The sequence below is a fragment of the Gossypium arboreum genome, chromosome 11, assembly GCF_025698485.1.
Source record: "Gossypium arboreum isolate Shixiya-1 chromosome 11, ASM2569848v2, whole genome shotgun sequence".
Classification (NCBI taxonomy): domain Eukaryota; kingdom Viridiplantae; phylum Streptophyta; class Magnoliopsida; order Malvales; family Malvaceae; genus Gossypium; species Gossypium arboreum.
The window spans coordinates 3,353,184-3,365,429 of NC_069080.1; the positions used below are offsets into that span (position 1 = coordinate 3,353,184).

Sequence of the window (12,246 nt, forward strand, 5' to 3'; positions counted from 1 at the left end):
TGACTTCGAAAAATCACTAAAAATAGTAGAAATGGAATTAAATAATGAATAAGTTATGGAATCGAATCTTGATGAGTCTATTTTCATATGGAAGAAGCAAAACAGGTATATGAGCTATATTTTATGAGATGTTTAAATTTTTGTGAAACAGGGCCAGACCGATTTCTGGATCCCCTGTTATGACTTTGGAAATTCACCATAAATTTTACAAAGATAATTAGAAGTCATACTTTATATGTACAGATTCCTTATTGAGTCTAGTTTTATTAGAAACAAACGGCATAGTCATTGAAGCTCTGTACAGAGAGATATCTGATTCGTAATACACAAAGGTCAGAGTAGTTAAACCCTGAAACAGGGGAGATTTTAACTAATAAACTGTATTAATTGGCTTGACCAAAAATTCTAGAAAAAAATTGGTAAGTAGATATATGAGTATAAATTCAGGGAAAATTTACGGATTTGGATTTCGAGTTTTATAACTCGAGATATGAATTATTTAGCAACTATGACGCAGTTGGACAGCTTGTCTGAAAAGTATGATATCAATTATCTAAATTTGGTTAAGTGCTCAAATAAGTTTAGTAGTGCCTTGTACTCGACTCCGGCAACGGTCTCGGGTAAGGGGCGTTACACCGGTAATGCTCCGTAACTCTATTCCGGTGACGGATTCGGGTTAGGGGCGTTACAAGTACAGTTTAGGTATCATTTTATTATTTAACTCAAAAGTTAACACCACTCATCCCAATACCATTTTACATAACAAAAGCTAAACATATGTATAATTTTTCTTTGAAAAAGGAAAAGTACAAAAATAATCACTAAACTATTTACTTCGTTCTATTTTAGTCACTCAACTATTAAATTTTTTGATTTAGTCATTAAATTTTTTGAAATTAAATATTTTAGTCACTCTCATATTAGTTACTGTTAAACGAGTGATAGAAAGTTGACGTGAATTTTGTATTGGTTTAATGGTAAATTTAGTTCTCTAATATTTACACATTCAATCAATTTAATCCTAAATATAAAAAAAATCAACAAATTTATATCTCAATATTTATAAATTTTTTTATTTTAATTCAAATTTTAAAAAATTCAATAAATTTAACTTTTACCGAATATAAAATTGATTTTTAAAAAAATGGTGGAGGTGGAGGTCACCATTGCAGATTCCTAAATATGGAGACACTTCTGCTCTTTGGCTTTTATCCGGTTTGCTTAGGATGATTTGAAGCAGTTGTAGGGTTCCTTAGTTTGTAACTTTCCCGTGCTAGTGTTGCAGTCAGTCTTTTTCTGTTTTATGGTTTAGTTTCCTTATTCTTACCCCAAGATTTTGTTTGGATTCTTTTAAATTTATTTGAAATCCAATATCAGGAAACAAGCTGTGTAGTATTTAAGGACATGAAAGAGACAAATATCATTTTTGTTGCATTTTTCTTTAATATTTTTTAATGGTTGTATTTTTCTCTTTAATTCATCCACCAGAATGTTTAATGAAAGTAAAGTTCTTTTTATTCATGAAAATATTTAAATTTAATTAAAAATAAAAATACTTCTGAAAAAACCCAAATACCCAAGTTAAATTTTTTTTTAAAGATATTAAACTATCACTGTTAAATTTCAATGCTCTAAAAAATATTTTATAGGGTAAAATAATGCTGATCACTTGAATTTAGCTCAATTGGAATGGGCATTGTTGCTAATGTAAAAAGATGTAGATTCGAGTGCACTGAAGCGTATTATTCTCTTATTTATGGGTTGAGAATAAGCTATGATTAATTCAAAGTATTATGTAAAAAAAAACCAGATATGATCAGAATCTATAATAATATTGTTCAAAAAAAATAAAAAACATTAAGTAGAATACAATTTTTTTTCAGATTTTACTGTTAACTTTACAAAATTTTAAAAACTAAAATTTATTATTTTGTAAATCTTGAGGTTGAATTTATTAAATTTTTTAGAATTTGAACTAAAATGACAAATTTTATAAACATTAGGAACTAAATTTCTTAAAATTTTATATTTATAATCGAATTTATAGAATATATAAATATCATAATGTTAAATTTGTTATTAGAATAACCCACATTAACTTTTGCTCACTAATCTAAAAACAACTATGTAGAAGAGAGTAGAATATTTAATTTGAAAAATCTAATAATTAAATTGAATATTTTAATAATTAAGTGATAAAAATAAAAGAAAGTCAATAATTTAATAACCTTTGAGCCCTTAAAAAACATGAGTACCAAAATAAACATATATTTATTTTATATATTTATAAAATCAACAATTTAAAATGTGCCATTTTCTGCTTTATTATTAAAATAATAAAATTAGGGTAAATTTTAAAATAGTCATTTTGTTTATCTCAGATTACATTTTAGTCACTTATGTTTGAGAATTTACGTTTTAGTCACTTACGTTATTATTTTGTTACGAAATAGCCACTCTGCTGTTAAGCTCCATTATCACCCTAACGATAATCTTATATGGCAATACAAATAGGTTTTAAATACCAACTTGATGTCCAACTGAGACGATAATAGATTTTTAATTAAATAAATTTAATTAATTAAAAATTTTAAACTACACCTTAATCTGGAAAAGAAAAATTGTTCTTCTATTTTTTTTTTCCTATTTTAATTGAAGAAACTATTATCATCCGAGTTGGACATTCAAGTTAACATTTAAAACTTATTTAGACTGCCATGTAGGATTACTGTTAGGAAGATAATAGGGCTTAACGGAAAAATGATTACTTCGTAACAAAACGATAATGTAAGTAATTAAAAAATAACATTCAAACATAAATAATTAAAATATAATATGAAGCGAATAAAGTGGTTATTTTAACAATTTACCCATAAAATTATGAGTAAATTAGGAAGTCCATTTCATTCAATCATTTTCATTAACCCGTTGCCGCAATCCGCACCAACATACTCATCATTTGGCAGGATACCCCGTCTAATTGAAACGACGATTGGTTACGTGTCAATAATACAAGAATGAGGTGGGATGTCTCTGTATTTTGTCGGCAAAACAAATTCATGAACAAATAAATTTGTTTCTCTAAATTAAATTTATTTTATATTTATATATATATCTATATATATGTGTAAAAGGAAGGTCGAAATACTCTCCACATGTTCGTGTTTTTTACGAAAAATAGTTAAATTTTTATTTTTATTATATCTAAATTTGAAATTTAATTTTAATATTTTATTTGATTTGTAATTTTATATTATTATTAATTAGTCTAAATAATTAATATTCTATATTTTTATTAGAACATTACGTGGTTATATATAATTTGAATACCTTAGTACTAGATATTGTAACATTACTTTTCATTTTTACATTATAAAATGATGATCAATTTTAATTTTGATCCTTAAACTATACTAAAACTTGAGATTTAATCTATATTATTTAATGTTTGACTCATCTACTCTTACAATGTCATTAGTTAATTTAAAAGTTAATATTGTTAATTATTTTAATCAAAATGATGATATTATTTTTTTAAGAGTACTATTTCAATAACTAAAAAATTGTTTTATCATGGAGATTTTGAATTGATGTTTTAAAATAAATTCTAATAAATATTTTTAATAATAATATTATTTTATTACATAATGAATATTATTTTATTTAAAAATAATAATATTTTATAAGATATTACGGTAAGTGAATTAAGATATTGTTATAAGTTCATTTTAAACTACATTTTTTATTATATTTAGGTTACTAATTAAATTAATTTCACTAATTAACTAAATATTAATTTAAATGAAGAATATTAAAATAATAAAGTTTTTTATAAGAGTATTAAATTTTGTTAAGTTTACATGTATCTCTTAAATTAAAATCTTAAATTTTTTTAAAAGGATAGATATCTAATCTATATATGAACTTTGGTTTAATATGCAAATTGATACATGTAATTTAATTTGGTGCAATTATACATGTAAAACTTGAATTATGAATCATATGTATATATAAAATTTTGATTTTATTCAATTGTACACATTTAAAAATGAAACATATATTTATTTTAAAATTGGATTAATATAATTGTCATAAATGCAATATATCAACATAAAATGATGTTATTTATATAATGTTGTTAGTGATTTATAACAATTGAAATAAATTAAAATTTTATGTATAAAATCCCACAAAATCAAAGTTCATGAATGATATATCACATTAAACTATAAATTATGTGTAGGGTTGATATTTATCCATTTTACATAATTTAATTGCAGTTCGAACTACTTTTATTTTTTGTATAATTTATTTTATGTTTAATTCAAAATTTTAAAACTTATTTTTATTTTAAATATTTTATTTCTCATGAAAATTTATAATCTAAAATCTAAATATTTTTAGAACAAAGACAAATATAATCTTATTAATTGATAAATAAAAAAAGAGTGAGTATTACTTTCTTTGAAAATATTTTTAATATTTTACTATAATTTTATTACACATTTACCCATCTTTGACTCTGTCCAGAAAAAAATTTTTAAAAAATATATATATTTGAATCACTAGCCATTTCCTATAAAAAATAATAATAGCCTAGAATTTAAGGTTTTACTTTTCCAAAATTTGAAATATGCTGGGACGAACAATATATGAAAAATCGAAAAAAGATTTAAAGTTTCCACCCTAAAATCAAGTGAACCTCATTCTGATCCATCAGAAATGATATGAGATCTTTCCAGAAAAATGAAGGTCATCTTACTACTGTAGCAGAGGATCCTGGCCCATTCTTAGGTATAGTCAGATTAATCGGTAATATATGCAACTGCCCTAGGATCTCTCCACGTATGCAACCTCCAATACCTAAAGCACGATAATAAACCATCGCCATCCATCCGCGTGAATTTCACGGTCTCCTTTCCTTCCCTCCCCGAACGACCGGTCACCGCCCTGCTGCCTGCAGCGCGTGATAAAATGACCTCTTATTTTTTCGTGGGCAGTGGGCACGACCGTCTTAATTTCATGGAGCCCGTGGATCTGATTTGAAGCAATCTGATGGAGTGGGATAGCTTTTGGGTTTCCCACCTGGCATTTCCATTGAGTGAACCATTCTAACACACGAACGCCGTCTTAACGGCGCAACCGACAATCTGACGGTGATCGACGGAATATCACATAAAAGATTAAAGTTTAAGATGCAAACTGATCCGGGTTGGGGGAAAATTATCTCGATTCGATTTGATACGGTTGGATTGGGATTATTAATTAATTATAATGAACTCCAGAATTATGTAAATATTAATAAATAATATTAAATGAATAGTGAGTTTAAGTTGGTAAAGATTAAATCAGGCGAAGAAAATAAATTTGTGATCGGAATGCGAGTTGCCGCAGAGGGATAGAGAGAGCTGAGAGTATTTAGGACAGTCACAAGAAAATGAAAGAGAAATTATTTTATGTACTATTTTATTATATTATTTGTGATATTTTTAAAATTATTTAATAATATTTTACTAATTATTTATGTTATTGGTATAGAATTTTAATAAATTTTATTTTAAATTCTAAATTTTGAATATTAAATCTTAAATTTTGATCTAGAACCTTAAATTTTAAATTTAAACTCTAAACTTTAAACTAAACATTGATTCATGAATTGAAACTTTGAATCTTGAATTCATAGTTTAGATTTGGAATTCGAGGTTTAAAATTAGAGTTCAAAATTTATGATTTAAAATTTAAAGTTTGAAATTCATAAAAAATTACTAGAATCATATATTAATGATATAAAAATATTAAAATATAATTAAATAATTGAAAATAGACTATTATTGATACGATGAAAAGAGTATTTCTCGAAAATGAAAGTGATCAGAATATGAATTCCATCTGATTATTCCTTATGTATTCATTTACCTATTTCAGACTCTTTGAAATTTTAATTAATTTAGTGATGTCTTATCCTATATAAAACATTAAAATAAACATAATGTAAATAGCATACATAATCTAACTTCAAACGGCACTTGAAGACGTCCCACAATGAATAACATGTGCTTTTAAAGCCTTCAATAGTTTTACCTGTCCGTTAATTTCCTTGCTTCTGTACGAGAAAATAAAAAAAAAAGGCATAAATGGTCAAAAAATTTCTTAACAAAAACTAAAACAGCTCACATGTTTTTCTTTTCATTTGTTACAACATTGATAACATATTTTTATTATCAAGCTAAATACTATCATATATATAAAAAATCATTTTTTCTTAAAATATTTAATAAATTACAAACCTTTGTGCTACTTTAGTGTTACCTTTTATAAAGTATGAAAAGCATTACTCTACCAACTATTTTGCTTTTTTGAAAAGAAAAATAAATATAAAAATAATAAATAAATTTTCTCGAACTCTTTCATTAAAAAAGAAGAAGGAAATTAAGTACTCTAAAAGTAATTTTCCGTGATAATTATTATAGCAATATTCATTAATTAAATGTTGTAGTGATAAATTAAGATAGCAATAGAGAATGTTAAAATCTCATTCAAAAGTTTGTTTCTTATAAATTAAATAATTATTTTTAAAATTAAACAAGCAATAACTATCACTAGATTATTCCATTCTTAATCGAAATACCCAATTTGTTTTGCACGATGATTTAAATCGATTTAAAAAAGAAGTAATAGATAAATTTAATAAGAATAGAATAGAATAGAATTTAATATTTTGCACTAAAATAATTTAAATTGAATTATTTATATTTCAAAGGAGTTAAAATTACAATTTTTTCATTTAATAGAGGGATAAAGGAGATTAATTTAAATTAATTAGATTTAAAATAAAAAGCTAATTGCTTCTATTATAGATAAAAGTCTAATCAATTCAACTTCCAATAATTCATTCAACTAATTGATTTAATGGATTTTTTAAATATTAAATTATTAATTGAATCTAAATGGCTGTTTAGTGTATTTGATACTTAAAATGTCTAATTAAATTACCAAAAAATAAGGATAATTTATCTGTATTGATATATATTTTTAAAATTAACCGATGGACAATATAATTATTTTCAGCTTTATTATTATTTTGAAATGGCAAGTAATTATCAATGTTTAGAGCTAATAACTTTCTAAACATGGATGAATTTCTCTCTCAGACATAATTATTCTTTTTCCTAAAATGATAAATAAATAATCCAAACGATATTAAATTCTCGCGATATATTGTCGGCGTATCAATAAGCCCAAAATTGTCGGCGTATCAACAAGCCCAAATCAGACGGCGATCGATGAACTTCCGGTTCCCAAGACGGCATCGCGTGTACTTTAACCACCGCGTGATCTCGGCCACGTAGCGGAAAGTTGGGCCCGGTCAGACATTAAACAAGCTGTCTGGCATTTATTGGTTGAAATGGGTTTAAACCATTGGACTGTGCTCAACATCTAACCCTAGTCAAGAAATCCTTTTAGATTCAGAATGGCTAAAATACAAAATGGATCCCTTGAACCTTCTTTCTTTCTTTAAATAAATACGTATATTTTTATTATATTCAAATAAATTTTAAAATTTTAATATGTACAATTATTATGGTTTCAGTAGTATATGTTTCGGTTATTAGTCTCTTAGTCCATTGCAATGATTGATTTGTTCTTAGTTGTTCAGTTTAATAATGATTTATTCTGACTGATTTTTTTTTTTATAGTTGTAAGTTTTAATTTAAAAAATAAAATTTAAAAGAATCAATATCTTAATTAAAATAAAATCAAGAAGGACTTATTTGAATAAAACACAAGTGTAGGGGTTTATTTAAACAAAAAATTAATTTAAGGACTTTATAAATATTTAACCATTCGTAAACTATGGTTAAAAAAGTGCGCCCAGCGGTGTACGGCTCGCATCCCTCCAATGATCTCGCCAACAACGTTAATGCATACGCCGCATTTATATTCAAAGTTCTAAATGTGGCTTTTTCCTCTCTAATTGCTTCATTCTCTCTAATTTTCTTGATCGGTTTATACTTGAAGGCCGGTACGGCGGTATCAACGGCCGTTACACGGCAAGTTTTCACCGGGAAATGTTTTGATCGCCGCGGAGTAGGAAGTTTTTTTTGTTTGTTTTTTAAATTGAAATTTGGTTAAGTTAATGAGTTCGATTTGAGAATAAGAGGCGAAAAATTGGATCGGTTTTATTGATTATTGAATTTCTTGGGGGGGGGTTGTTTTTGGAAGTTATCGGAATTTGAAGATTCTGTTAGGTTAGTTTTTTGTTTGCAACATAAAAAAGAAAAAGAAGTTGTTGTTGTCGGTGCAAATCAACCTGCATTGATGGAATTTGGAAGGAGCGGAGCGGTGTCCTATTGACGGTGTATATGAGGAGAGTGGAGATTGAGGTTGTTACTGGAAATGTGCAGTGTTGAAGGGATAGGGAAAAAGGGAGGTATGAGAATCGGGGTAATAAAAGGGGGCGGAGGCGGAGCAAGCGGAGGAGAGAGAGTGGATAAGTTGAAAAAGAGTTCGAGAATGAAGGTTTGGATCATACGCGCCACCACATCGGTGTTGCTGTGGACTTGCATCGTACAGTTAACGACCTTGGGGGAGACATGGGGACCTCGCGTCCTTAAGGGTTGCCCTTCCTGTTTCTCTCACCAGGATTCTTCGGTTTCCGCCATTGAAGACAAACTTCCCTCGGTTCCCGCCCGTGTAATTCCTCCCAAAAGTAATTTCTTCTCCCCCTCTCTTTTTACAAAATATTTAAAGTTCTGTTAATTTTGAACGTTGTTTTTGTTATTATCCAAATTTTTTTGGTTTAAATTAGGGAAGAAATTAAGCTAATCTCCACTGGAAATAAGGAAAGCATTTTGAGAAGATAAAAGCAAAAGAAATCGACGGATTTTCCATCCCATTGTTTGACGAATTTGCAAATTCCTGAACTGAATTCATTTTGATATGGTGATACGGTTTGAATTAGCATCAAATTTGATGTTACCTAATGTTTACATAATATGTCTTAATTTTCTCCATTTATATCGTCTTCTTTTTGTTTTGGATAAGGCCGGTTGAAATTGTATATCGGCTTTCAGTTGATTTTTCATATGGGGATTAACTTTTATGCAACTTTACTTTCATTCTTATCTGTCATTTAAGTTTTAGGGATCTTTGGTACTTGATGTACTATTTTTGGGTTAAGGAATTTAAATCCTAAAACGATATAATGTTTTTGTTTGTTGGCTACAGGAGTGTATAAGAACAATGGTTTTTTGATGGTTTCATGTAATGGAGGTCTCAATCAAATGCGAGCGGCAGTGAGTGCTCTAGCAACAACACTAAATTTATGATTTTCCTCTTATTTCTTTCTAGTTTATGTAAGTTCATCAGTTGTTTTTGGGGTGTAACGCTGTGTGAATATTGACGCCATGGTCTTTTGATTTTTGGGGTTTTCTCGACAGATTTGTGACATGGTTACTATTGCAAGATATTTGAATGTCACGCTTATAGTCCCGGAGCTGGATAAAACATCCTTCTGGGCCGATCCCAGGTATGTTAGCTTAGCGTTGTTCATATCATTCAAGCTATTGGTTTTATAGCTTTCAGAAGGATGGTCTAAAATGTATTTCTGGTATATTTTGAACTGGGGTTATTGTTCTTACATAGTTCTAAATATTTTTAAATTTATATGCCAGTGAATTTCAAGATATATTTGATGTGAATCATTTCATTACATCACTGAGAGATGAGGTTCGAATATTGAAGGAGTTGCCTCCTAGGCTTAAGAGGAGAGTGGAAATGGGGTTTGTGTATTCAATGCCACCAATTAGCTGGTCAGATATATCTTACTATCATAATCAGGTCAATTCTTTGTCATTTCCGAGTTAGTTATGCAGCTAGAGCTTTGTAGACCACTATAATGTAGCCTGGCTCTTTCTACCCTTCTGGTTTTCTTACTTCCTAATAAAGACTCCTCTTAACGTTGTATGCATTCTCATCTGTCTATGCAGATTCTTCCTCTGATACGGAAGTATAAAGTTGTACATTTGAATAGAACTGATGCTCGACTTGCCAACAACGGGCAGTCTTTAGATGTTCAGAAGCTGCGATGTCGTGTAAATTTTAATGCTTTAAGATTCACTCCTCAGATAGAAGAGTTGGGTAAACGAGTTATTAAGCTTCTGAGGCAAAATGGTCCTTTCATAGTACTTCACCTTAGATATGAAATGGACATGTTAGCATTTTCTGGCTGTACGCAAGGTTGCAACAATGACGAAGTGGAGGAGTTGACAAGAATGAGGTGAGCTGAACATGCATCCTCAACAAATACTGCCTGGGAGGCCTAAATTCCAACTTTAATCTCACTCTCCTTATACGACCATTTTGGCAGATACGCTTATCCATGGTGGAAAGAAAAAATAATAAATTCTGACTTGAAAAGGAAAGATGGTTTGTGCCCCTTGACGCCTGAGGAAACTGCCCTTATTTTGAGGGCACTGGACATTGATAAAAATTACCACATCTATATCGCAGCTGGTGAAATATATGGTGGAGATAGGAGAATGGCCAGTCTTGCTGCTGCTTATCCAAAATTGGTAAGCATGTAGAAAATCAGCATACTTGATTAAATAATGGTTAGCTTAGGCTTTTTGTTTTTAATTGTCTAAATAATGGTTAGCTTAGGCTTTTTGTTTTTAATTGTCATGTTTTTTAAAGTGGTCTTTTGTTTGCTACAGGTTAGAAAGGAGACTCTATTGGGGCCATCTGACCTTGGGTTTTTCCAAAATCATTCATCCCAGATGGCAGCATTAGATTATCTTGTTTCATTGGAGAGTGATATTTTTATTCCCACTTATGATGGGAACATGGCTAAAGTTGTTCAAGGCCATCGCAGGTACCGTTTTGCTCTTAATATGTTCAGAAATCTATTCATGTAATGATCCAATGGTCCTTTTTTCTTCTGATGAGATGAGTAATTTTAGAAATTCGACTTCAACCGCATTTGACTATCCCCATTTTTGTATCTATCATTAGAGGGGACAATATTTTGTTGATCTGTATCTCGAAATTAGAGCCAAACTTTTCTTTGATGGTTCTATAATGGTAATTGATTTAGTGATAAATGTAATGATTTAGTGGTGAATGCTCCTCCAGGTATTTGGGGTTCAAGCAGACGATTTTGCTGGACAGAAGGCTATTAGTCGATTTAATAGACCAGTACAATAATGGATCTCTAAGTTGGATCCAGTTCTCAGACACTGTGAAGGAAACTCACGAAAGGCGCAGGGGGCAACCGAGTAAGAGGTTGGTGATTCCTGACAGGCCTAAAGAAGAGGATTACTTCTATGCCAACCCAGAAGAATGCTTGCAACAACGGGATGGTCAACTAAGTAGCACGTGATCGTTGTCACCAGGATTTGTTATGTATGTATGTTGAAGGGTGTTTTGTTTTTCTAGTGGTAGGCATCATCATACCTGAAACACAAAAGGTAAATGACACGAATGAAGAGGGTTTTACATTGGAGGAGAATCGGGGACAGGCAGTAGAGCTCGAAGAAACCCCAAGAGGACGGATTTTTAGCAGGTGAAAAAAATCCGAAGCGTGTATAGAAGAAGAGCTGTGGAATGCCATTAATAGGATAATATATCAGATGAAAAGGTATTTGCGAAGTATAGATTTGGATTCATGGAAGGTTAGTCTCTCACCCTCCATTTTTCTTGAATTTTCCCCCCTTTTTATTTTATTTCTTGTTAGCTTTATATATATATATATATCACATTCTAGAATTTATCATTGTCATACATACACTACATGGACGATTGTATTTCTTTGTATTATGGTCCCTCCCCATCAAATGCAAGGAATGATTGAAAGCATTGAATATAGAATTTACTGCACTTTTGGATAAAATGGTCTTTTTCTCTTTTTTTTTTTCCGAATTGAATTCTAATGGGATTAAATCCAAAAGTAGAGATTAGTAAGAATTTAGAACATATTTTAACCTAATTATTATAGCATAAATAGGTGTAGTTGGAAGAGCAAATCATCATTGCTTGTACGCCAAACCAAAACAAAGCGTGGTCAGGAAAACTTGTTTTGTTCCCAAATCCACCTTTTATGATAATGAAAAATAACTACCAACAAAAAAAAAAAGCAAATTAAATTATACAAAACACAATCTTTTTTTGTATCAAAGGGCGGCTTAACCTAATGATGATTGTGATGTTTTCTAATATTGAGTTGCTTTCTCACCTATTCCCCAATTA

General features: G+C 29.5%; 1 protein-coding gene across 1 annotated transcript; it reads left to right on the top strand.

The window, feature by feature from the left end:
* Positions 1-7,846: 7,846 nt before the first annotated feature.
* LOC108479584 (rhamnogalacturonan I rhamnosyltransferase 1-like) lies at positions 7,847-11,890 on the top strand. Its single transcript, XM_017782278.2, has 8 exons — positions 7,847-8,710; positions 9,229-9,296; positions 9,441-9,529; positions 9,675-9,840; positions 9,990-10,279; positions 10,370-10,574; positions 10,716-10,873; positions 11,134-11,890. The coding sequence occupies exons 1-8, from the start codon at positions 8,398-8,400 to the stop codon at positions 11,378-11,380; spliced, it is 1,536 nt and encodes a 511-aa protein (XP_017637767.1). The 5' UTR covers positions 7,847-8,397; the 3' UTR covers positions 11,381-11,890.
* The last annotated feature ends 356 nt before the right edge of the window (positions 11,891-12,246 follow it).